The sequence below is a fragment of the Protopterus annectens genome, chromosome 7.part0 (genome assembly GCF_019279795.1).
Source record: "Protopterus annectens isolate FY-2018-M chromosome 7.part0, PAN1.0, whole genome shotgun sequence".
Classification (NCBI taxonomy): Eukaryota; Metazoa; Chordata; order Ceratodontiformes; family Protopteridae; genus Protopterus; species Protopterus annectens.
In genome coordinates this window covers 1152190630-1152218524 of record NC_056739.1, presented here as the reverse complement: position 1 = coordinate 1152218524, position 27895 = coordinate 1152190630, and the positions used below count along the sequence as shown (strand labels likewise).

Below are 27895 nucleotides of genomic sequence, written 5' to 3'. Positions count from 1 at the left end.
CTTCAAAAATGGGACTTGTCCACTAGGATGTCTGTATGTCTGGCCAGTCTACAAAGCTTAGGCTCATTCTTCATGCACAGTACATCTGCCTTAACACAAGCAGACATGCCAATATAAGAAAGATGTATGGATGCACCAAAATCTCTGAACTTTCTTACCTCTAGTTCGTGTATGCAGACTTCTGTCAGTGTAGTATCTTCTCATTTATTACATTTGTCTACTGCTTGGAGTCTCAGGCAGATAAGTACCCTGTTGGGGACCCTTCCTCTTTTCATTAATTGTCATGAGGATTTTTTCTTATGTCTGTCGGGAAAAAGGATAGTTTAACTGTGGGTGTCAGATTCCTTACAAGGACTCACATTTGAGTTGCTTGATCTAAGGCCTTAGCATGATATAAAACTTTATTTATATATTTATTTATTTAACATTTGTTTACCAGGAAAGTACGACTTGGAACTAAGCCAATTTTCAGCAGAGGCCCGGGGAGAAACACTGCAGATGCATGTCTTTGTATCGTGGAAGGAAACCGGAGCACCCAGAAGAAACCCACACGAATGCATGGAGGACATGCAGATTCCGCACAGAAGGCACCCCAGCTGAGAATTGAACCAGAGAACCTCTTGCTGTGAGGCGACAATGCTACTGCTGCATCACTGTGCCATCCATAACTTTGTCATATATGTCTTAAAACACTTGGAAGCAGACAAAGTACCCTTAGGATGTAGTTAGCTTGCACTGCTATCCTCCAATGTTCTTTATTAGTGAAAAAAGAAAGAACAGTCTTGTAGAGAGATGCTCGTTGTTCAACAAACATCTACTTCCCTCAGCTGGTCTGAGATGGATAACTCCACCTGGTGCCTTTGCAGCCCCCATACAGTCTTTCTGTTTCTTGTAGGCTCTCTAATGTCACCCCTTCAGAGGCTGTAAGGGCAAATGATTCCAGTATGTCCAGCATGATTGTCCATTTGGCTAATTTAGCCAAGAATGGAGAACTTAGGCTACTTTTGACTGAGAGCAAAGAAGGGATTCTTCAGCTCCTTGTTAGTGAGGATGTCCAGGGCACTTTAATGGAGGATAGACCTTACACATCTACACTTAGAACCAACATATGGATATTGGACAACTCCAGTTTTATCTAGACAGAATTAAAAGCTCAAGTTAAAACAAATCAACATTTTGTCCTTTATGATGAGAAGACAAAGGGGCAGGAATTTTTTAAACTATTTCTAAGTGTTTTTCACTTAATATGCAATTTTGTTATTGTAATCATGGCAAGAATCTTCCAAAGAATGTAAGTGCTCATTCTGCTAGCAAGGTTACTAACTTAGGAACTTTTTTTTTTTTTTTTTTTTTACAAGAGAGCTTTACTGAACATTTGTGTCTTTTTACAATTGCTCCAAGGTGCACTCCACATATATAATACACTAGTCTGTAAAGATAATTAAAAGAAAAAGTACTAGACAGTATGAACTTATGTGTTATAAGTTTGCAACTGATATTCAGTGAAGGTATAACTATATTGTGTGCAGTCATGTGAGGTGTGTGCCTGAACAATTGAGTGTCACCAATCCCATTCACTGAGGCTGAGCCCTGAGCCATCTCACTTCAGGGCAATGTATCATTTACTTGAGTTAAGCAATGCTTTACCACATATCTCCCATCTTCCCCATTTATTCCTTGCAAAGTGCCCCAATGTTTTTTTTTTTTCCTTTGTTTCTCTCAATGTTTTTATGCCATTGATAATAGATATAGTTTCAAGAATGTTAGTGATGTCAGTGGATTTCTACCTTCTAATTATCACCTTCTTGGATGTTAAAATAATGAATTGAATTAACTGCTTTGTGGATCCATGAGTTTTACCTCTTCCCTCCCAGTTAAAAAGGAAAGTTTCCCTCATGAGAGATTAGCTGCTACCCAGTATGACTCTGATGAGAGTATGGATTTGGTCTAGGAAGTTCCTTTAGTTTAGGACAAGTCCAGAAAATCTATTCCTAGTCTCATAATACCTCTTCATTATATCTCCAACTCTCTTGGGTCCATTTTATGTAACTTACCAGGGATGTAGAAATGTTTCTGTAGGCTCTTTCACCAAATATTCTGAACTTGATGGACTTTGCAGTATTCTTAGGGGTGAGACAAATGTCCCTCCAAATCCTGTTCATGGGTTTCCAGTCTAGTTTCTGTTTCCATTTCTGCTGTCATGACATCCAAGTATCATTGCCATCATTAATTATTTCCTTGTGCATTTTACCTGCTAAACCTCTAATTGTTCCATTGTTGGATTGTGCCTCTATCACCATCCCGAGTAAACCTGACAGAAGATCCTGTAGAATAAAGACAATAGACTTCCTCTCATTCAGTAGCTTTATTACACATGTGTAGGAGCCTCTGAAAAATATCAGGGCGACTCCCAGAACAAACAAAAACTGTAGCTTATATAGACTATGAAATGCTGACTCATTAGAAAAGTAATACTGAACAAATAAGAACACTGGAAGCATGGTTAACCAATAAGGGCATTCCCTGTAGCTCTAAAGTTACATGATGTCATTATATCTCTAGGCAGAAAGAGAAAATCGGATGCATTTCCATATATAGACATGTTTACCACTTTCAGACAGTCCCCTCTCTAAGTACTTTCCCACTATGTGCAGGCTGTCACGTCTCTGTACAGTGCATTTCAGGTTCCTGCATTTAGTCACATACTCAGACTTCCCTAAGGCACTTACATTTTCTTTCATTCTTTACAATCCCCCATTTGATGCTGTGTAAGAATCACCAGTTAGTTCCTGATATATTTTTCCAAATTCTAACATAACCATGCTATTAAGCTTTTCAGTCTCATCATGAATACTACTCTTTTCTGGGATATCATCAGTTATTGCAGGCATGTGAAAGTTAGGCACTTTGGCATTTGTTTTGGAAGACATAAGCTTCAATACACAAGTTTTTATTATAAACAATAATACAAAGATAATGATTAATACTGCAATTGTTAAAATCAGTTTAAGTAGGCCTCCTCCCCATCCAGAGAAGAGATTCGTTAGCCAAGCCCAAGTGGAGCTATCAGCTTTTTCAGTTTCAGAGAGTTCAGAAACCTTTTGTGTAAGTTCAAGATGGCTCTCAATTTCGTGCTGATTGTCAGGAATAAAAGTACAGCACTCCTCTTGGATTAAAGCACAAGTACTCCCTTTCATAGCAATCACAAAATCAAGGGCCATACGGTTTTGGAGGACCACAGCCCTCATAGCAGTCAGCTCATCAGTCACTAGTACCAAAGCTGAAAAGGTGGCATTGCTTAAGACTTCAAGGAGTTTAGAAAGCTTTCTCAATTCCCAGATTGATTTCACAACCCCATAAGCAGGTATTATGCCTGCCCAAGATATGACAACATCTCCAAGGTCCATGTGGGCCAGACATTTAGTACTTGCATGAGCAAGATCATGATGATAAATCCACGGTGCATCTGTGTTTCCCAACAGATTGGAGGATGTTTTTATTTCTCGAGTATTTCTGATTTTTCATTGGGGTAGTGAAGTAGTATGGCGAATCACTGGGATAAGATAACCCAGGAAACAACTACCAGACCAATTTCTTGGTAGCCATTTATATGCTTTTCCACCACATATAAAATACAATCTTTCTTTCAAGAGCATAGTAGAAATGTTTGTAGTGGCATTATTATTGAACACTGCTTGGGAGAATACATCATATTAATCTAGCTTAAATCATGAGAGTTGTGAATAATTTGTCATTGTAGAGCTATTTTCGAAGATCATACCTCTTTTGGCCCCAGCATCGTTCCAGTTGCATTACAGGTCTGCCAGTCTGAATAGTTCTTGAATGATGCAGATATGGTAGCCCACCACACTGAATAGGAGATAGACCTATTCCGTGCCGTAATGTTAATTGACTGTAAGGCTGCGTAGTTTGTAACAGCACATGTACAGCGCATTTCAGGTTCATGCATTTAGTCACATACTCAAACTTGCCTAAGGCACTTACATTTTCTTTCATTCTTTACAATCCCCTCCCCTTAGCAAGGTTTTTCATACTTATTCCATCCAGTCCTGAGGGCTACAAGTACCAAAGTCACTTGGGCCAAGAATTAGAGTGTATTTAGCCTCTTCCCATCTGATCAGTTCTCCATCTTCAACCAGTTCCTTACAATAAATCACTGTCTTTTTCTGTAATCTCCACTCATGCAAAAAGGGGCCAGTGTGGGTCATCCCATGACTCATCCCTATAGGAATGAGCAAGAGGGATTACCTAGCTACATTTGGAATGCAGCCAACATTTTCAACATCTAACACTTTCCCATATTCCCCGCAGAATACTGTGACCAAAAGCTCCACATGGCGAGGGAGGTTTGATTTGTCCCTGCCTGTGAAAATCATTGTTGACATATACTCTTGTGCCTTCCACTGAAAGGATTTTCCCCTTTACCCACAGTTGAAAAAGCAGTGACTCCTTCATCTAATATATTTGGTTCTTTATATTTGGTTCTTTATCAGTTTAGATTGCAGTTGCCTTCTTGCCTGACCCAGCAACTATGCTCTATGGACTCTGTCCAACAAGATTTTAGTTTCTTGCATACCGGTTCAAATGTTTAGTTGTTTTTTTTTTTTTTTTTTGAACAAAAGACAATCCAGGCCCTCTACACTTACTAGTATATTGGTGAATCTAAGATTCCTAAGCTGGGATTTGTCTTCCAGCTCCATTAGTTTGTCATTGTCTCCCTCCTTAAAGGCATCGAGCCCCATGATCTTGTCACCTTGTTCTTGCTGGTTTGATTGAAGGGACTGTATAGAGGTCTCATGGCTGTTCAGGGCATCTTCCATTCTCTCCACTTGTTTGTTCATTTGGATGCAGTCAGCTATGGTGCCACTGAGCTTAAGGAGTTGCTCACACATTCTGACTAACTTTTAATTTACTGTAAACATAGCACCATCTCTTGCCATATTTGAGGCCGTGGTTGAATTTCCCAAGTGCAATACCATGTGGCCTAGTTTTCTGCTGGATAATTTTTTGTGTGTTTTTCCTAATTTAATACCACATTTTGATGACATCAGCAGGTGGGATCATCATCATTGTTATCACCCCGCATTTTCTACAATGGGTCAGGTTGTCGTGTCAACTGTCACCATCGCTCTCTATTCAATGCCACTCTCCTACCTTCAACACTCATGCCTGACTGTCACAGATCTTCACTCACACAATCGATCCACCTCTTTGCTGGACACCCTCACTTTCTCTTCCTTTTTCCTGTCTGTCCTAAATCTTCTTCCACCAGATTGTCTTCTGCTTTTCTGCATGTGTGCCAGAACCACTGTAATCTGTTCTCTTAGACCTTTTCTGCAATTGGAGCTACTTTAGCTTCTGCCTTTAGGTTGTCATTTCTTCACCTGTTCCACCGTGTGCATCCTGACACCTGTCTCAGGCACTTTATCTCTGTCACCTCTAACTTTCTTTACTGCCCAGATTTCTTACCTTACAGTAGTACTGGTCGCACCACTGTTTTGTACACATTACTTTTCAGCTTCTTTGGCATTCTTCTGTTATTCACTACATCTGACACTGTGTCAGTTGTCTGTAGCCCCTGTAATTCTAGCTTTGACCTCCTTATTCAGACTTTCCTTCTCCTCAACCACCACTCTGAAAGACTTAAAGCTGTTAACCTGTTATAGTATTTTCCCTTCTATCTCAATTATCATATTCTTCTGATTTCCCCACTTGCTGCCATTATAACTGTCTTACCTGTACTCAGTTTCATCCCATGTGCCTTCAGTTTTGCATTCCTTTCCCCTGATGTGTCAGATAAAATTAATAATTGTTGCATCCATGTTATTAAGGCATTCTCTGGGGCTAAAAAGCTGCTACACAAAACAAATATGCTCTCCCAGGTTTTCCCCAGGACCCACCACTACAGGTTCTCAGATCCTTAGTCTAGCAGAGGACCTTATTTCACGCAGAGGAATCGATCAAGACCTCCCTCCCTCCTCTCTGGACTTCTTTGGGGATGACACACTATGAGGGAGCAGAGGGCCAGGGGACAGGAATTCTCTGATTTCAGGGAAGACCTTAAGGACCTTCTTGCATTTGCCTCAGCAGACCTTTGGCTATTCCTGTTTTTTAAATCATTTTGATGATGTGGTACCTGTCTAGCACAACCCCTGACACTCTCCCTCCGGCTCCTGCATTTGTTTAGATGAATTGCAAAAAACTGTCTTCACCTGAAACCCTAGATGCTTAAATCAATCAGGGATGGGTACATAAAACTCTCAAAGGTTAGCAACCATTTTTCTTGCAGTGTGGTTATGATGCACTGGAAGCTTGGAACAATCCAGGACCAAATAAAGCAAAAAGCTGCTCCACTGGGAAAAAAAAAAAAATTATTGGCCCCTGCTCAGGAGAGGTCTTAAAGAAATTTGAAGAAAAGGCAAAATGTCCCACCACCAAGAGCAGAAGAAATTCTTCCTTCAAGAACTGTCCTTTCCAGACACAGACAGATTTCAGACAATGGCAGCCTCCCCCAACCAGAGAGAGTGCAGGGCCTACAACTGCTGCACAAGGACAGACTCAATGAAAATGCTAGATCCACCACCAAATCCAAATCAAGACCAAATCAAAGGCATCTTAAAACAAAAAAAGAAAGCAATATGAAAGGTTCTTCTCTCAATGAACAAGGCCAAGGATTTTATTCCAGACTCTTTCTTTCCAAGAAAAAAAAGAAAAGGCCTGGAGGCCTATTCAACTTGTCCTAAATACTTATCTCATTGTACCAAAATTCAAAAAAAAATGCTGACTCTACAGCAACCTTTCCCATGCTGGGCAAGGTCTTGGCTGGTAACTCTGTGCCTGGCATCAGTAATTGCACACTGCAGACTTCAGGGATGCAACATCTGGATGACTGCCTTATACAAGCAGACAGCCAACAAATTTTGGTAAAACACTTGAATTATGCCATCCACCTTCTTCAGGCCTTGGGATATACAGCCAACATTCATCTAGACACAACCACTCAAATGGCTTTCCTCACAGAAGAAAAGCAAAACCAACTACCGGATTACTTCAAAAACCTGTCAAGACAAACTCAGCTGACTGCAAGGAAAATCCTGCAGGCCCTGGGTTATTTCTTGCATTCTTCTGATTCCTCAAGCAAGGCTACATATGAGGAAATTACAATGGTACCTAAGGAGTTTATGGACTCAGCACAGTCACAGCTTGGAAACTTTGATACCACTCATTCCATGCCTTTTTGCCCTTCAGCAAACCAATAGCCAAAGATGCATTCAGAGGATGGTCACAAAAGAGCTACGCATGCACATAAACCAAAAGGCCTTCAAGTTATTTCTACATCAAGGTCACCTGCTAATAAGGACAGACAACACTACAGTTATGCAGACTGGCGATGAATCTATGGAACTTTCCTTGACACTCAATATACAGCTGCAATCCCAGTTTGTACCAGGAAAGGACAATATAACATCATGGATGCACATGAATGGATGCTGCACCCAGACATCTTCCATCAGATAACACAATCATGGGGAGACGGACATAGACCTCTTTGCCTCCCCATCATCAGCAGCTGGAGAAATTTCAAGACAGGACCACCCACATGGAAAGTGGTGGACACACTCTCTTTCAGCTGGAGAACTTAAACAGTGTATATTTCCCACCTCTTCCATTAATGACCAAGGTCTTACTGAAGATCAGGGCAGAGCAGCCAAGAGTGATTCTGATAGCGGCCAAGACACAGCACTGGTACCATGCTAAAGAGCATGTCATCCGGACTTCTTCCACAATGGCTGCTTCTCCTGACACAGCACAATTACAAAACTCTGCATTCCAACCTGAAAACATTACAACTAGCTGCCTGGAAAATACCTTGACTCATCACCAGGATAAGCTATCCAAGAGAGTGAAGGATATCATCATGGAAGCTCACAGGCCTTCCACAAGAAAGGCATACTCAGCAAAATGGAAAAGATTTCACACCTGGAGCACCTCAAAGGGCCTAGATGCAACAGTTATGAACATGGCACATATCCTGGAATATTTGGCAGAAATGCTCCACAATGGCCTGTCTTACTCTTCCATTAAAATTCATGCTTCAGCAATTTCAGCAGAGTACAATACTGATCCACCTCTCTTCTCTCATCCTCTCCTAAGACAGTTTCAATTAAAAACATTAATCCCCCAAGGAATCCACCAGTACCTACTTAGGACCTTAACTTCGTGTTGGAAAAACTAACACTGCCTCCCTTTGAACCAGCAGCATCTGCAGAACTACAATTCCTGTCTTGGAAGACTGCTTTCCTTCTGGCCATAACCTCAGCAAGAAGAGTATCTGAGTTACAGGCCCTCATGGCAGTACAGCCATTCCTTATCTTTCATCAAGACAGAGTCTCTTTGAGAACCAATCCTTCATTTATGCCAAAGGTGATATCCGGGGTCTCCTTAAACCAAGCTATTCACCTGCCTACCTTCTTTCCAAATCCACAAAACAAAGGGGAAAAGCTTCTGCACACTCTGGACATACACAGACAGTTGCGCTACTACTTGGACAGAACTAAAAGTAACAGAAAAACTGACCAGCTGTTTGTAGCATATGCTGCTAGTGCACAAGGAAAAGCAATTTCAAAACAGACAATTTCTAAATGGATACTCCTTTCATGGAAAACTGTGCCTAACAACATTAGACCTCATTCCACCAGAGCCACAGCCACCTCCACAGCCTTCTTAAGAGGGGTGCTACCAAGGACATTTTAGAAGCTGCTACATGGAGCTCCGTGCATACATTTTCCAAGTATTACAATTTACCTTTATATTCCAGATCCAGAGCAGGCTTTTGCCAGCAGTCTCTGTAGGGCATTTTAGCTACACCATCCTTTACATAGATCCTCCACCCCAGATTGGCTATGATATTCTACCCATATGTGATGACTGCAGATGCATCCTGAAGACATAGTAGTTTTTTTGTTTACCACCATAAATGAGATGTCCGATAGGTCCTCCCTCCTTCCCCTCTGTGGTATTTCCCTCTCATAGCTTGCTGGGGTTATCTATTATGGTGTATTTGTTTTACATATATATATATATATATATATATATATATGCATATATATATATATATATATATATATATATATATATATATATATATATATATATGCATATATATATATTTCTGTTCGTGTTTGGAATTTATTGCATTCCTCCAAATTTAGCCTTCCTTAGAGGGCACCTGGCATCTGGGGCAAGAAAAACTGAGGAAGATGGCAACTTTGGAATCCAGCCGATCGAAGGGCTGCCTGAGGCAGGACAACCCATATGTGATGACTGCAGATGCATACCTATCGGACATCTACATTTATAGTAGGTACAAAACTGTACTTTCTTTGCTGAGGTTATTGCAGAGACAGTGCTTGTAATGCGACATTATCTGCATACAGCAACTTTGTTGATCTGTACCCTCCAACCTGTTTGCTAATGTAGCCCATCACCAGTATGAACAGCAGTGAGCTGAGAGATGAACCATGATGCACACCCACTCCCACTGGAACCCTCTGTGTGAGACGGAACACTGTTCCTACTTGAGTCATTAGGTCCTCGTACATAGGTTGCACTAATTTTACCAATGTTTCTCAGACTTTGAGCCATTACAGGACTGCCCACATCAACTTTTTTAGGATCTTTCCATATATTTATTATAGCAGTTAGGATATCTTCTGGTATTTAATTCCACATTATTGGTTGTCTAATGAGATAATTCACCCTGATTAACAGCCAAATGGAGAGTGAGCTCAGGGGATTCCTTGTCATTGTTTTATAACCAAACTGGATGTCCTTGTCTTAAGAGCATTTTTCAAAGGTATAGACATTAGGTGTATCTTAGAAACAGCTACCTGGTCCTCTCTTTACACATTTGCCATGCATTATAAATTGGATGCATTCTCCAGAGCCAGAACTGGATTTGCCAAGGCTGTTTTACCAGAGCATCCTGGATTCTGGTTCAGTTCCTTCCTGCTATATTTCTTGAAGATTTTGGAATTATGCCATTTGTGAAGAATACTGCAACAGTTCTGTTGTGAAGAATATAGTACATTTGTGTTGACAACCTACCATAATGGTAGATGTTTGAATAGATCACTGTTTCAGTACATAAACCCTCCCACCATCTCCCTTGTTAGACACCTTTTCTGGCTGGGATGGGACTTCCTTTCCCATTGATTTATCTTCTTCCCACCCTACATTCCATATTCCATTCTAGGACTTGATTTGAAGGCTTCATCTCCTACTTAAGGAAGAAGAAAGCTCTTGAGTTTTTGGCATGCATGTCTGCTCTTGCCAGGGTCTGATGCGTGGCATGTGAGGAAGGAGCACAAGATCTGTAGACTAACTGGATGTATGGGTATCCTAACGGATAAGTCCCATTTGTGAAGAATACCGCAAAACTAATTTATTCAAGCATGTATGTACACAACTGTATTTTACTGGGGCATGTGCCAAATGATACTGGAGCATACTCTGCCTAAGATTTACATAACCATTGCATAGAGGGATTTTAAACAGCTTGCAAAACTCTTGATAATGGCTTTTTGTGATAGAAATCCAGACATGAACAAGTGTTCTTTCTTCAGAGCTTTACTGTTATGGTATGTGTATCATGTAAATCTATTTTCTTCCATCAGTTTATGATTGACATTAAACAATATATGAAATGTGGATGAATAAAAGAAATCCCCACAAGGACTTAACTGTGCTAAAAGCAAGAACAAGAAATATCCAAAAATAAACTCCAGCAACAGAAACACAGCAGAAGTACAACTAAAAAACGTGTTTATTAAAGCAAATGGTAATGACTTTCACACCAACAGGCGCTTCTTCAGACCATGAAACTGCAAGTAAAGTACACTCTATTTATACAGGTTAGATTTCAAATGCACCAGTAAAACACACTTTCATATTAAAACATAATTGAGGCAATTTAATTAAAGAGCCCTTGTGAAGTTAGTGTGGAAGATCCCTAGATTTTAAAACAGGCTTGAGAGAAAATCTATCATTCAGACTAGGGAATTTTTCAACTTGTAATTTCACTATCTACCATAATTCCCTCAACTCAGTCTGATTCCTGAAATCACCTAATATAGGGTTCTTCTCAACAACCTCCACTCATAAAGCTAAAAATATGTTCAAGCCATACTCTAACACATGTTTAGCTAGAGCAGTTCTAGTGTCCCCTACACAGATGTTTAATAATGCTCTCTCATCCTCTCAAATAAGGGACGATTGGTCTTCCCAATGTAGAAACCCATGCATATTTTGCATAGTGCAAGGTAAATAACATTCACTGCATGACAATCAGCTGAAACTCTAAAGTTGTGCATTATGTCTGTGACAGGATGTACAAAGGTATTCAATGTATTAATGTATAAACAAAAATTCCATCTGTTGCACTTCCTTGTACCAAGCCCCTTATCAAGAAGGGGGGGCTGAACGGTGATGATCCTTATAACATAGTTGTCTGTTCAAAGACTTTTTATTTTTATATCTAAAGAATGGATTATCCCCTCCTATATTACCTATAGAGTTGTCAGTTAATAATATAGACCAATTAGATCTAATAACTCTACTTATAATTTCCACATCACTTGTATAGTGCACCATAACAGGTACAGTGCTCTGATGTATCGTCTCTGATCTCTCGGGTTGTGTTTGAGCATCATAATCCCTAGACCCAGCAAGGGAAAAATATGGTCTTGCTCTCTCAGTCCTTGAGGCTACGATCTCCTTGCATGCATGTTTAGTCTCCTTGAAATGATATCCTCTCTCTCTAAACTCACCAGGTAGACTGGATAAGTCCTTGAAAAACCACTGTCCAGGTTGTTACATCTAGATATTCGTAGGGTTTGACCCCTCAAAATATTCTTATAAATGTAGGCAGGATGCATACTCTGCCTTTTATTATGCCTACAAGGCTTTCTGTGTAGTCCTGTATTAATAAAGCCATTCTCATCCTTAACAACATGAACATCAAGGAAAGCAACAAACTCAAGAGAATAATGGCTCATAAATCTCAAAAAAGAAGTGGTTGTATGCAAATATGCTGTGAATTCTTTCACCTGTGCCAGGGATCCACCCCACACTAAACAAATATCAACAAATCTCTTATAAAACATGATATGTTGCACAAATGCATTGCTTTGATGTACAAATGTGTCTTCCCATGAGGCCAACACCATGTTGGCATAGCTATTGGCACAGGACGTGCCTATAGCTACACTGGTCATTTGTACATATAAGGAATCTTCAAACATAACATTATACTCTAGAACAACTTCTAAAAACAAACAGCAGATCAGTTTGCTGTGTACTTAAAGTGCTGTAATGATTAAAAAAAATCTTTAAATCGCAATACCTTTAAGTTTGGGAATCACTGTAAAAACTGATTCCACATCCATAGTAACTAAGTAACAGTCTTTTAATGAACCAAAAGCACTCGCAAAGCCATACAAATCATGTAAAAACTGCTTAGTGTCTCTGAGGACAGTAGGTACTTCATTTAAAATTAGACTTAAATGCTTCTCAACGTACAAGGAGGATGGCTCAGTGAGCCATTCTCTACCTAATACAATTGGTCTGAAAGGGGGTCAGCTCAAGTTCTTATGGGTTTTAGGTAAACCTTGGAAGACTGGGACAGTCGGATGTTCAACAGTTAAATAGCATGCTAAATCCAAGGTTATAAGGTGACTGTGCAGATAATCATGTATAAGAGCATACACAGAGGCTTTCAACAATGTGACCCGGTCATCAGTTATTTCATAAACTGTCCTGTCAGATAACATGCTCTCAAAAGTCTCTCTGTAATAGGAGTAGTCCATCACTACAACCGCCCCTCCTTTACCAGCTGCTTTAGTAACAATCTCTTTATCTTTGTGTAACTTGGATTGTGCATTACACAATCACTTTATCTTTGTGTAACTTGGATTGTGCATTACTCTTGTTTCTGATTTTAGTGCCCTTAGAAAAAATGTTAAATAAATCTGTTTCACACGTCCCACAATGTTGCCGAGTGCAAAGTGGTTTGAAAAACACTTGGTTTCTTAAATATGGAACCACTAGGGCCAGTAGGAAAAATCATTTTAAGCATGACATTTCAGGCAAAAAGTGTTCTCCGGTTCGATTCTCAGCTAGGGTGCCTTCTGTGCAGAGTCTGCATGTTCACCCTGTGGTCACGTGGGTTTCCTCTGGGTCCTCCGGTTTCCTCCCACATCCCAAAGACATGCAGTAGCTGGATTGGACACTCTAAATTTGCCCTAGGTATGAGTGTGTGCATGTGTGTGCCTTCTGTGAAAGGTTGGGCGCCAGTCTGGCAACTCAACACCGTAAAACTCCACTGCCAATCATGAGCGGACAGATGATCCACTGTGGCGACCCCTAACTGGGAAAAGCCGAAAGAAGAAGAAGAAGAAGATTTCAGGCAAAAAGTCTTAAATCTGATACAATGTCATTAAAGTCTGATGACTGGGCTGGTGTAAAAGGCCTTTTTCTAAAAGTAAGACCTGGGAAGATGAAGGAGACTTACCTGATATGTTGAGAACTAGAGACTTTTCCCTTGCTGCCATAATCATTTCAATGTCGCCGGCTGAGAGACTTCAGTAAGTTGCCTTCTTATTTTTCTCACTCTGCTGAGCGCCTCTCTTTGCTGCCCAATTTCTTGTGTCTGCTGGAAATAGGGGGGGGGGGAGTAGTACCAAAAAATCTTGTTGTGAAAAACTTTGCTGCAGAGAAATCTGCTGTGTGCTATGTGTCTTCCTCTGAACAACCAGAAGCTGTGACCCCACTTCTTCCTCATGTAAAGCACCAATGGAAACAGGGGCTTGTGGAGGTGTGATGAAAGTTTCACTTTCATTAGTGCTGACCTCTTTCTCTTATCTGGGAGGCTCCTCCTTCTGAACAGCTTCACTCTGATTTGTCCCAGTGGTGCCAACACTCAGAGTACATGGTCAAGTAGATGTATGGCCCTTCTTAAAGTTCAGTAACTCTCAATCCAATGTTTTCATTTTCTGTGTCTGCAACTGGGACTCATAAGCTGACACATTTTCCAAACTCTCATTTAAGGCTATCATACCTGCATCTCTTGGAAAGTCACCGAGGAATTTCTCCCATTTCTTATTGATTCCTTTTACAATTTCTGATTCAAACAGCTGGAAAAAGTCTATCAAAAGCCGAGCATAATTGAACCCAAGTTCAATTGCTGCCACTTTCTTAAAGGTTCTACATATGCCTCAACATGCGGGGGCATTTTCAATATTCTCAGACTCTTAGGTATCACACGTTTGTAAAGGCAAGCCTCCAAGGGGAGGTGTTGCCATTGCAAGCGTTTAAGTCTGTAGAGGTCATTCTCTTATTCTCTCAAGGCAGCTTTAAATAATGACATGTCAAAAGAAGAAGTGCCAGCACTCATACCCAAATCTGGCTCTTTATGTAGCAGCAGAAGATCATTGTCCATGTGCATTAAACAATTAAAATGTTCCAGCCCATGTTGTGTCTCTTTCACATTGGGAACATAATCCAGTTCTAGTTCATGAGTAAATCCTTCTGCCATGCTCCCAGGAGGGACAACAAGCAAATCAAGAACGAATAAAAGAAATCTCCACAAGGAATTAACTGCACCAAAAGCAAGAACAAGATATATCCAAAAATAAACTCCGGCAACAGAAACACAGCAGAAGTACAACTAAAAAAACAGTTTATTAAAGCAAATGGTAAGTACTTTCACACCAACAGGTGCTTATTCAGAAATACAACTAGTTAAGCAGATGGTTGTACTGATCAGACTTGATCCACACAAGTTCTTATAATGTGACATAACAGGATCATTTATTCTAAAGCTAATCAGTATAATTGACACAGATCTGTGCTAGTTTGTTAAAACTTAATAAATGTCATGTGTAGGTACTGTTATAGAATGTAGGAATTTTTTTGAGTCCAAAAGAAAACAGTGTTTGCATTTGATTGTAGAGCATTAGAAATAGGGGAAATATCAGGCATTATTATGTGACAAGTAGCTTTTTTTTCTCTGCATATACCTCCAGAGTGTTCACTGATCTGAGAATAGAATCACTCATGGTTCATAAAAAGTGGTTGATAGTCAGAATGAGACAGTAAATTTATAGGAAATTCCTAAACTAAATTGGAAAAACAAATTTAATAACTTTCAAGCCTTCTAGCAAACTGAGCTGTTTTGTGTATGGTTGAAAGTAAGCCCAGTGTGGTCATAAACCCTTCTGTTATAAAACTTGTTTGTTACTTTGTATCACCAATATCTTCATTTTCCATCTTATATTCATTTTCTCCCTTCTGTATGTACTATTACATCTATTAAAGTTAAGTAATATGTCAATTAATCATTTGGTTAACTTGTATCTTGTATTTTTTTCTGCCCTTTGCACATTTGCTTATTGTTGATGTGACATTTTAATTCCTTCTCTTTGTCTCTTAACAGATTTTTGCTGGGAAAACACAAAGCTGCAGTTGAAGTATACAATGAAGCTGCCAGGCTGAACCAAAAAGACTGGGTAAGAAAATAACAGTAGAGGAGAACTGATGTCATATTTAATGCTCAAAAGTAAATTGACTATATATATACTACATAGGGAGCCAACAACTTGGTCATTTGTGTTTTCTGCATGTGACAACTGTTTTACTTGCCATTTCTTTTGTACATGGTGGAATATATGCAATTCACCAAGCACCAGCCTTGTTGCTGACAGCAGAAAGTTCAGACTGAAAATACGCACAGATGTGATGGTTCCTGCTGTAGTACGATGTGTCTACTTTCTTTTAGAAAGTTCAGTTTTACAGTTTGACAGAAACTTCCCAAATCAGATGAATATGCTATTTAACAAATTAGCGGGTACATTGTGTATCAACCTAGTATAGGTAGCAAATGATGTTTTTTCTGTAAAATTAATATAATACCTACTGCCTCACCATGTTAGCATTTGGAATCCTTTGTAGCTCATACAAAAGTGCTGAGCTCATTGGCAGTAAGGTTAAGCTGAGGAGGTGAGCCTGAACTTAGTGCACCAAGCAGATCTTAGTTTGAGCTACATTTCCACAACTTGTTTAGTAGGTGTTTATATGAGACTCTGTGGAAGCCACTAACCATCTGTAGCTTATGTTATTTCAAAAGTAAGACAATGTCAAATTAAATAAAGTAATGCATCATAGCAGATTATTTATTCCTCAGTGCTTAGTTTGAAGAATGTGCCACTGGAGATGTACTTAATGATCATTGCTGCAGGATTCATTATCTTAGTTGGATTCTTGCCAGAGGTAATAGGTATACATTAGTCGTCAGACAGATTCTCGATCATTTAGACTTCCGTTTCAGAATAAGATTGTAATTGAAAACTGTGGCAGTTGGAAGGCATCCTGACTAAAATGAGAGAATCCTGTGCACTTGTTTGTTTCTTTTTGTTGCCTGATGTAATGGTTGGTAGATTAGATTCACAGTATTATTTCACCACGTGAAAACTCAAAAATAAGTGTATCTATAAAATAAATCTCTTTGCATTGGCAAAAAAAATATACAAATGTATTGATGTCTAGCTCTTCAGCAACATGCCATGAAGGACTTCAATACAAGAATAAGAAGAATGCTAATCTAATTGCAACTATATTACTCAACCAGTCAACATTCTCCAATTAATTTCATTAAGGTTGTTATTAAGACCTAGTACAGTCAGTAATACTTCAAAAGTAAACCAGTTTAGAAAAAAATCTCCAGTGTGGGTTTCCAAACTTTCAGGTTACCTATTAGCATTCTCTTGTTTTTTGACTGTGGAACTGTTGGTGTGTCTTCCACTCCCTTTTATATTATCTTTGCAAAAGTCTCAGTGGGGATACTGTGGGACCAGATATCATCTTAAGCACTTGGGCTTCAGTCCATTTGTTTTACATTAAGAAGGTTTGTAGTCTACACTCTTGTGGCAGGAGATGTAGCTTACATCCTTTGAAGTTGTGAATTGCTGGTTGAAAGTTTAGTGTGTCTGTTATTCTAAAAGTGTCTTAGTTCTGATTTAAGCAGTTGAGCTTCAGGTCAGTTATTATATATTAAGAAAGTTTGTGGTCTACACTCTTGTGGAAGGAGAGGGTAGCCTCTGCCCTTCTGAGCTGGGAGTTGCTGGTTGAAGGCTTATTGTGCCTGCTTGTTTGAACAGTTTTTTTTCTGAAATTGTTACACTTTGTTTGCTGTAGCATAAACTCGATTCAGATCTGCTAAATCTAGTTCTGTTTGTATAACCTGAGCACTAAACCAGACCATCTTTTGTTGGAGAGGGTTCCCCTGCACCCTAGTGGCAAGAGTGTGCAGTTAGAACTCATCTGATTGAAGGTTGCTGGAACAGAGCTCAGTTTTGAGTTTTTAGCAAAGGTTCACAGAGTTTGGCAGCCAGCTGTATTTATTTGATCAATCCAAGCCATCTGTTGATCTCTGCAAACTTAAGTAGAATTTTTTAGTGTATATTGCACTTTTGTATTGCATTTTTATCATATCACTGCTTATTTGAACTGTTTTTTTTTCTGAAATTGTTGCAGTTTGTTTGGTGTAGTACATACTCGAATCAGACCTGCTGAATCTAATTATGTTCGTATGACTTGACCACTAAACCAGACTATCTTTTGTTGGAGAGAGTTCCCCTGCACCCTAGTGGCAGGCATGTGCAGTTAGAACTCATCTGATTGAAGGTTGCTTGAACTGGGTTCAGTTTGGAGCTTTTTTATTGGTTAATTTGTTTAAATTACTTTGCTGTTGTTTGCTAGATAAGCATTGTGTTTGTGTGGGTTTGTGCTTATTTGCAGATTGCACACTGCTGAGCAGTGGCCTCCTTTGGTGGTTATAGACACAAACACTTCTACCAGCAAAATTTCCCTTAGTACTCTGCTGGTGCTCCATCAATGAGTTCTAGAAATTGTCCCTCACTGACAGGTGATACATTCAGTGAAACTCCTGAGGTACAAACACAGATCCTACCCACTAGCCCTTTGTATTTTTTGTCCACTTCTCCTGTCTTCTGCTTTACTTGGTCCTTCCTGTTCTCTCCCTGTTTTCTGATCACATCAGCTTACCTAGCATTATGGACGGACAGTTTACCACAGTTTGTCCAGCCAGCCTGGTCAACATGGGCATCCTGAGGCAATGTAGCAATTGCCTCATGTACACTGACAACCTACTTCTTCTAGTCCACACAAATTCATTATGTGAGAGATGCATATATATCAAGAACCTACAATCCAGGCTCTCTCACTCACCAGTCAATTCATCTGATACTAAACAGGTTGTCAACATGCATACCTCACCTCTTGCAACTGACAAACCAACAACATGTAACCCTACATATGTGGAGGTCCCTACCAGAAGCTCACCTAAACATCAGAGACCTCCCAAACACAAACACAAGCAAAATTCACATAATACAGCCCCTGCAGAACATAGTACGGATAATATATCACACACCAGTGTCTCAGCAGTTAAGTCCGTAAGGCATAACACAAGAACAAACATCTTAGTCATAGGCGGCTCAATTGTGAGACACTCACAGATGTCCCACTCATCAGGCTGGATAAGGAAAAAGTCATGGTCATCTGTCTGTCAAGTGCCAGGATCTGCCACATCATATACGCACTCAAGTCTCTCAACAACAGGCACTGTTATGACTCCGTCATAGCCCATGTTCCTGTAATCGACTTGAGATGTACCTCACTGGACTACATGAAGTGAGACATGACTGAGCTGTCTGACTATTTGTCTCAGGTAGGTATGTCCCTAGCCTTAAGCAGCATTTTACCTTCACGTAGGATGATACTTCAGTACAAAGAAAAAATTATTGACTTCAACAATTGGCTTAGTTTCTGGTGTCATTCAAATAGGATCCAGTATCTGTCAGCCTGGGATAACATGGTTCACAGACCTCAGGCTTTGCCAGCGATGGTCTTTGTCTGTCACCCCTGCAATTTCGGTTGCTGGCTAAGGCTCTTGCTACCCTTAAAGTGCCCTTTTTAAGCAATGTCACAAGAACAAAATTCCCGATGTAAAAATACACTTTAAAAACAACATCAAGTCTATGCTGCTAAATGCTAAGAGTCTAAACCAGAAACTGCACTCACTGGAAGCAGTCCTCACCTTGGAAGTTGCTGACATTTGTGCAGTCACTGAGACCTGGTTTAAGGCTGTAGAGAGCACCCCAGCTATACCAGCTTACATTTCCTTCCACACGTTAAGACCACAAACTGAAGGAGTAAGAACTAAAGGAGGTGGGTGTATCAGTATTCATTAAAGATAAATGCACCTCTAGATTCAGTTGATTACTTCAGGTGCAATCGACTGTAGGTGAGGCCCCTCTTCGGGTCATTGCCAGCTATAGGACCCCCTCCATGAATCAGGACATTCACTCAGCCTACTTGGGTCTACCTGAGTCACTCAAGATACAACCAAACTCCCTGATTTTGGGTGACTTAAATTACCCATCCATTGACTGGGTAAATTATAAGTGCTCTAACTCACTTTCCCAAATGTTCCTAGACTTCATTAACTCCAATGCTGTGGACCAGCTGCTTGACACACCCACAAGGGGCTCAAACAGCCTGGAGCTGGTGCTCACCAACATGAGGGACTGCTGTACCACCCTCTTTGTGTGGCCATTCCTGGTGAGATCTGACCACAGATCAGTCTTACTAGAAGTAACTAAAACACAAGACCCCCCCCCCCAGCAGCAACTAGACTTAAAAACTTCTCCAAGACCAATTACAACCACTTACATGACAGCATAAATAGCTTCATAGCCCCCCCCACTGATGGAACAGACACCTATGCTGAGTTATACACCAGTGCTTTATATGAGCACCTGTACAATTGTATTGACTCTGCCGTATCTGATAGAACCAAAGCAAGATCTTCAAGGAAAAACAAACTTGACTGGTGGACAACCGCCATTAATAGGCTATACAATAGGAGAAAGAAATTGCTGTCTAAAAGTAGGAATGAATGGTTTCAAAACTGAAAACACTCCCTATTCAACTTAAGCAAACAAATAAGACTCCTTGTGAAGTCCTCCAAACTACAAATCCAAAACTATAAATGTGTATCAGCTTCCCTAACTAAGGATAACCACAAGGCATTCTTTAGTTACAACTATAACCTCAAAGGTAAGACCCAGATTTGCACTAAACTCGTAGTTAATGGTACTACATATACAGAAACTGCAGATATAGCAAACCTGCTTGCTGACAGGTTCAGTAAAAACTTCACTCCCCTGTCCCTGCCACATATACCCCAAAGCATCCCTAACACCTGTCCCCCATCTAGCATCTCTGAAGAGCAGGTCTTAAATGCCCTCTCCAAGGCCAAAAACACAGCCTCTATGGGATCTGACATCATCCAGGGCTGTGTTGTATATGGTTTAAAACAGGAATTAGCATCCAAAACAACACATTCCTGCAGTCATGCCACCGCTTTAAAATATTTCTGGATGGTAAGATGATAAAATCAGCTCCAGGGGCAGAAAAAGGAACATTTTACTCACTGTTTCCTGTTCCAAAAGAATGGAAAATCAATAGACACCTTAGTTAGATCCATCAAATCTGAAGAAGTTTATAAAACAGAAAAGTTAATGATTTTGACTTTGTAGACTTTTGCTATTCCTGTAACAAGATACTTTTTTAGTGACTCTGTACATAAAGTATGTTTGCCTTCACATTCTAGTCTTAAAATCTCTGAGGTTTATGGTGAACAGCTTCCATTTCCTATTTAGTGCTTTACTTTTGACCTTTCTTCTGCACCCTAGTTCATATATGGTATGTCTAGCCCCAGTATTTGAAAGCCTGGAAAATGCTGGGTTCAGAAATCAGACTTGGCTCCCTTTCAGATGAAGGTCTGTAGGGCCAGTTTTGGCTAGAAGAACCACATATTATCTCTTTGCCTCAGGAACATTATTCACAAGAAGATGGAATTTTGCACAGTAACTGTGAAAGAAAACCATTTAATAACTACAACATTTCTGAATGCATCGCATTTCATGTCCTCCTTTGTCATAGTTGTTCCAATGGCAAAACTCCTCTTGAGAAAAATCCAATGGTATGCAAGGATTTTACGGAACTAGGACCATTCATTAGAATTCAACCTTCCTCTCTTACCATGTTTGAGCAAAGATGTACAGTGGCAGATATAGCAACTAAATCCAGTTCATGCCTCTTCTTCCTTCCTCTTCTCCCAAACCACAGGTTAAATGTAGATGCCTCTGATTAGACATGAAAACACCTGTTGTTAATAGCTTCAGGAATAGCGTGCAAGAAATAAAGGAGATGTTAACGATACTTCAGACACTTAGAATTTTTTCAGATAGTCCTCCAGCCAGAGACTTACAGACAGTAACAGACAATACTAAGTAATATGGTATAGAAACAAGCAAAGGGGTATTCGGTATTACAGGTTGTGCAGCTTTTCATTGCAGTTTTGGCAACAAGCTGTACAGCTGAACATAGTTCTTCAAGTAGTTTAACATTCTAAACCAGCAGCTCAAGAAGATCAGAAACTTTAAACAGAAAGATGACAGGTTCTGACACGTGAACTATGAACACAAGACATAGTAAAGAGGCTTTTCAGAGATAAACCTGTTTCATTCACACCTGAAAAATCATGTTCCAGTTTATTCATGGCTGCCTCATCTTCTAGTTATGGCAACAAATACATTTTTGATTCAATAAATGCCATATTTTAGTATACCTTCCTTCCAGCTTATCTGATACAAAACGTTTTTTTAAAGTTAAAAAAGAGAAAAAGGAAATCTAATTCAGGTTACTCCACTCTGGCTAAGGTAGCTATGATTCCTTATACTGACTCAAATGGCAATTCTGGATACTTGATGTTGCCTCTCAGCAGCAAACATTTCTCTCATTAAAGAGAGGTAAGTCCTCAACTTCAGTCTCATAGCATTCACTCTAACAAGGAGAACTCTCCATGTCAGCCTTTATAGTCTTTTGTTTTCAAATTTAATTTTGCTTATTTTGAAAGGGGTGCACCACCTACCACTAAAACGTCCTAACTCTGCCTAAATAGACTACACGTGTTATAGTTTAAAATATATCCATTAATGTAGGTAATGTCTTCGTTCCTCACATTACTGCAGTATTAATTTTATCTGTTTAACACATCCACTTATTCGTGTATTAATGTACATCTTTCAGACATATGTGTCTGTCTGATTATGAGGCCTTATTTGTATTTAAACAGTATTGTTAAATGGCTGCTAAATAGTATTTGATAAACAACTCTTAAAAAGAGGATAAGGCATGAAGACATGGCTCTCAAATTCTTAGTGCAAGAAATCTGTATAAAGCCAAAAATAATGAGGGGACAAAAACAAATTGTTAAGTATAACTCTTATAAATTTAGTTGCTAGAATAATAGGATTTGCATTGGCATGCATTTTCTGAAAGAGATGAAGAATGAAACTTCAATGTGTATTCCATTAACCTCAATGATTTGCTAGAAAAACTCACATTTTATGAGGATCAAACCAAAACTATGAAGCAAAACTCTGGACCCTCTGTGAAAATCTGGGCAGTTAAGAGGTATGCATGAAGAGTATTATACACCCTTCCACAAGGAAGGGTGTCTTTAAGAATGAATCCCTTCATCATGCCTGAGGTGGCCTGTGTATGTGCCCTGAATCAATCTGTTTAGCTTCTCTTTTTCTGTTAGAAGTAGGAAAGCAAATAGGAGAAAAATGTGCTGCATGGATATTTACAGACGAAGAGATAAAGTTGTGGACATGTGGACATAGGACAGAGTCTTTTAGGTGGATGGATAGATATATATGTTTGATGATGAAGGGGAAAAAGTCATTCAGAGATAAAGCAGTCAATTTCATAGTGGTTAGTTAATTGTGTTGCTATTTTATTTTATTTTTTTAATAAGTCAAGCAAAATTACTTTGAAAAGACACGATTTACTCACTCAGGTCACCTGCTTCCTGCGCAGCACTTTTTATTAATGTATTTGCTCAAATAATCTGGAAAGTCTGCAAGGCTGACAGGCTGACAGTCATTCAACCACACATTTTTAAAGCATTACAGACTGAATGTCCAGTCAGGAGTTAGAGTAAGCTTTGGCACTGTAGCACTTCATGGAATGCTAATGAATTAAAGACATTCCTTCCTTTTGGAGTTTATCAGCCACACTAGTTTATCTTTGTAATTCTGCAGTGATAATCATCATGATATATGTAGTAAAACTGTGTGATAATGCACTGTAACAATATATACAAAAATAATAGGGTCATAGTTAACCTCCTTCCTACCCATTGGTGTACACATAGTAGGTCTGATAACTACTATGTCTGTTGTTGGACCTCTTTTATAGTTTTCTTTTTCTTTTGTGCCCATATTGTTAAAGTTTGTACTGTAAAAAGTAACTGAATATTGTGTTTCATATAGTTTGCATGCTTGTATATTTGAATTGCTTCACTTTGCCTATTTATCTCTCTTCTGCCTTTTTGGCTTTCAGGCATACATTTCAGTCTCTTTCTCTTCTTTCTTTTTGACCTATTTTTGTGTCAAACCCTTCTTCTATCAATCCTTTCTCAAAGTACATTCAGTTGGCCCATTGATTCCTCCAGGTCAAGGGCAGTGGCTTCTCTTTTGTGTTCACTCACCTCTAGAGGCAAAGGTTGAGCTACCAGGAGTGGGCCATCATCCTGAAGGGATCTGCGAATTTCTTTTGGCCCTGACATCCTTCCTTCACATGCTGAGTTCATTGCTTATGAGCTAAGCTGGCAGGTGGGAGTAACCTTGAGTATGTGCCCTGCCCTAGGCCCATAAGTGTTTATGTCATCTCCATCCTCCAACTCTCAGCCTGGTGTCTTTTGTCTGAGTTCTAGCTTCTGTCATCAACCCACTAGAGAGGCACCAGCACACTCGCTCCAGGAGGCTTGCCCATCCTCCTTGTCTGTGCTGTCAAGCGCTCAAACCACCAATCGAATTTTTATCACTTGGGTCATAGTCAAAGCTTTAGCCCTTTATGCAACTGGCGCAACCTTGCTTCTCTTTATAAAGCAACAGATCTTGCACCCTGTAACTCCATTGGCTTGAAACTGTAATCTCACAAGCTAAATGATTCCAGACTGCTAAAAAATCTGTTGAATGACTAACATATTTACTCTAGCAGATATGTTGTAAAATGCAGAATATTGTAGCAATGATACTGTTATTTGTACATCTTCTGTTTTGTGAAATATTACATAACTCTCTGTTCTGAAAAGTGAAACATTTGGTAGTTGTGTTGGCAGTCTGTATGCACCTCTATGGCCAGTGGCAAATTGGAAGATATGACATTATCTGCTAAAGATAATAAAGCCTTTCCTTTACTTGCAGCTATGTGAAGATGTTGAATCAGGGAAGGGATGGCATATACAAAATGTAAAGATAATTCTGTCACACCAAATTAAACAATAACTTACTCTGAGTGCAGCCTGTTTGGCAGACTAGGAACATAAGACTACTCCTATATAAATGGTGTATTTTTATTGTAGCTGTTTTGTTCTTTGCGTAAATGGCATGGTGCTCATCTGTTCAGAAGGTATCTATTTTCTTGAAGGGCTAGAACCATACTGTTACAATGATGAATATACAACTGCTGCATAAAATATTTTTAATTGTTTTGTACAGCTCTCACAATCTTGTAGCATGCTACATATATCTAAAAGATTTTCTAAAGGTTAAAAGCTTAGTTCTTATTTTTGTGAACTTATGTGGTCATTTAAATTTTCTAGGAGATCTGCCACAATCTTGGAGTGTGCTACATGTATCTGAAGGATTTTGAAAAGGTAACATCTTAGTCCTTATTCTTGTGAACATATATGATAGAACAGGGCATATTCTGCAATGTTTCTGTAACTTGATACTATATAAAGATGCCTCCCTTACACTGGTATTGTGTTTTTCTTTAATAAAGTGACATTTAATTAAATTACATTGTAGCTTTCTTTATTTGCAGGTGGAAGATATTCAGAGGAATGACATGGCACTCACATTGACTGTGAGGCTTTTGCAGTATCTTACAGTAGTACTTTATAGTTTATTTGTTTATTTATTTATTTATTTGCATTTGTTTACTGGGATACTGACCAAGTTCAGGCAAAATTCTTGACAAATAAAAACTACAGAAATGCAAGCATCAACAGAGTACTTCAGACTGATTACATAGGAAAAAATGTGTATGTAATTTCAGGTAAGCAACCACAGTGCAGTGTACAATTAAGCAGAATGTAATGTACAATATATACATTAGTTTCTAAAGTGAATCAATCCTCGGTGAATCTTAAAAGAGGAGAAGATAGTCGGAAAAGCGATAGGTTAGGGGATGTGTCCTGTGTTGAAGCAGGAACACTAAGCTTGGGTAAAGAAGTGATTTTTTTTTTGAGTTGCATTCTGAATTTGGAATAAGTGTTAGTTTCCTTAATGTCAATGGGGGGAGCTTGTCAAAGACTAGGTGCTTGAGAGGAGAAAGCATGTGCAGTGCTGTGGAGTTTGGTTCTAGGGGTAATGAGAGATGTGATAGTGTTCAATCTCGCCGTTTGTTCTTACACATGGGTTCGGAGCCGATCCTCGGCTCCGTGCCGGCCTCTTGCAAGCTCTGCATCGAGAAGAAGCTCGAGACAATCTAATACCCACAATCCCCCTCTGCCTTTACCTCAGATCTAGTTTGCCGCTGCTGCATTCGCATCGTTGGGAGCTAGCTCGAGAGTCTAAAAAGCTAAGATATAACTTTTTGTTATATTTTATTAGATTTTCTAATTCTGTTTGATGTTTCAGATTATACTGTATGATTGTGCTGTGGTCTGGTTGATTTCTTGGTACCGTTAAGTAGTTTTATCGGTTAGATTTTTTTCGGGGCCTACAACCCTTCATAAGTTTAATACTATTTGACTTTATACCGGATTTGACAATTTTTTATCGGATTTGACAAACTTTCACGGATTTGACTGCATTACTGGACTTGTCTTTTACTCCTATAATGTCTGATAAGGTGAAGTCAGGTTTCAAGCGTTGTCAGTGTGGCCAGAAAATGTCAGTGACTGACAACCATAGTTCCTGCGTCTACTGCCTTGGCCCTCTCCACTTGCAAGAGGACTGTTCCATCTGTCACTCTTTTAGTGGGAGGGTCATGACAGATAGGCGCAGGAAACTAATGGACAGAGGTCTATTGAAACCTTCTTTTCAGGAGGCTCTGGATGCTTCTGACCAGGCATCAAAGTCCTCTAAAGAATCGAAGACGTCGGAGCCCAAGTCATTGGCTCCGAGCTCTTCAGCAAAGGTTAGATCACCGGTTCCACAGACTTCGGGGCCGAGTGTTCAACTGGTATCGGTTCCTAAGCCTCGAGTCTTGGAACCGGTGATGGAGCTCCCTCCTTCGACCTTATTGAGGTCGGCTCCGTCTTCGGTTCCTTCGACCCGTTCTTCCTCCAAACTTTCTGATATCGATGTGGATCGCGTGGTGCAGAAGTTATTGGAGCATTCGGCCCTGTCCAAACTTATTTCGGTTTCCACCCAGTTGGTGTCGAAACTTGAAGGCCTCCCGGTATCTCCATCCATTCCTCCTCCGAGACCGATTCAGTCTTTGGAGCCGGAAGAGGCTGATCTACTGATTGTGGAGCCCTCGGGTCCAGAACCGCCCTTTCTCGGTCTGTTCCTCTCACCTCGACTCCGACCCGATACCGAGTCTCGGAGCCGACGGTCTGTCCTTGTTTCGGGGCGAGAGTCGAACCGACTCTCCCTCGGGCCTCGGCGAGATCGATTCGGCTCCGTCCTCGGGTCGATGTGCCCATGTCGGGATTCTTCCCATTTCTTCGAACCGGGAGACTCTTCGATCGGGACCCGGAGCGTTCGACCTGATGAGAAGGTGTTGTCTACCCAGACAACCACATCAGTGGAAGCAACCTCTCCTCCCCATAAAGGGCCGTTATCCTCATCTGCACCCACGGCCACATCCAAGCGTCGGGCACCAGTGTCTCAGCCACCCCTGGAGGGTGCCCCCTCTTCCTCGAGGCTTCTTGGATGCTCCCCACGAAGAAGTCCCTAGGAAAAGATTGTGTAAGAGGAGACACTTGGATTCTCCACAGGAATCCTTAACATCTGATACTGACTTAGATGAGTCAGAGGGTCCCCTAAGTCACCTTCGGAAGATGTCTCCTTTTCGGACATATTGGAGATCCTGAAACAGAGAGGTGACTGGCAGTCCCTTCCCCCTTCTGAGGATGAGTCAGTTCTGCTGAAGGCATTTGGTGCTCGCCCTTCTTCCTCCTGGGTCACTCCGCCCTTGACGAACTAATGGAACTAATTGCTCAAGGGCGTGGGAGGCTCCTGGCACAGTGGAGCCAGTTCCAGGGAAACCTAATAAATACATAACTGCACCTCAGGGCAAGTCCTACCCAACAAAAGGAGTTCGGTAGACGCTATGGTGGTGGCAGCAGCCACGAAAAGGAGATGTCGGAGTCTTGTCCATCCTCCTAATAAAGATTCTAGGACGATGGATAGATACGGAAGCGCATTTTTAGTTCAGCGGCTTTTTCCATGCGATCCCTGAACTATTTGACCCATTTTACACGTCTACAGAGGGATCTAGTCAAAGAGTTGGGAGATACCCTCCAGGGTACTACGGATGCAGCTGTCTCAGAGAAAGTGACAGCGCAACTTAATACCCTTACATCGATTGTTAACTCGTCCATGAGGCTGATTTCCAAGGTTCGAGTAGGGCAGCAGCTTCAGCGATTGCTCTTCGCAGACAATCCTGGATGCGCTTATGCTCCTCGCGGAAGCCTTCAAGTCTT

The 27895-nt window shown here is 40.3% G+C and overlaps 1 protein-coding gene across 3 annotated transcripts in view; it reads left to right on the top strand.

The window, feature by feature from the left end:
* BBS4 (Bardet-Biedl syndrome 4) overlaps nt 1–27895 on the top strand; it is a 1226477-nt gene that overhangs the window by 432505 nt on the left and 766077 nt on the right. For all 3 annotated transcript variants that reach the window (XM_044077733.1, XM_044077734.1, XM_044077735.1), the window contains exons 6-7: nt 15515–15587; nt 24839–24892. In XM_044077733.1, the coding sequence (XP_043933668.1) occupies nt 15515–15587; nt 24839–24892 (127 nt within the window). The remainder of the gene's footprint in view (nt 1–15514; nt 15588–24838; nt 24893–27895) is intronic.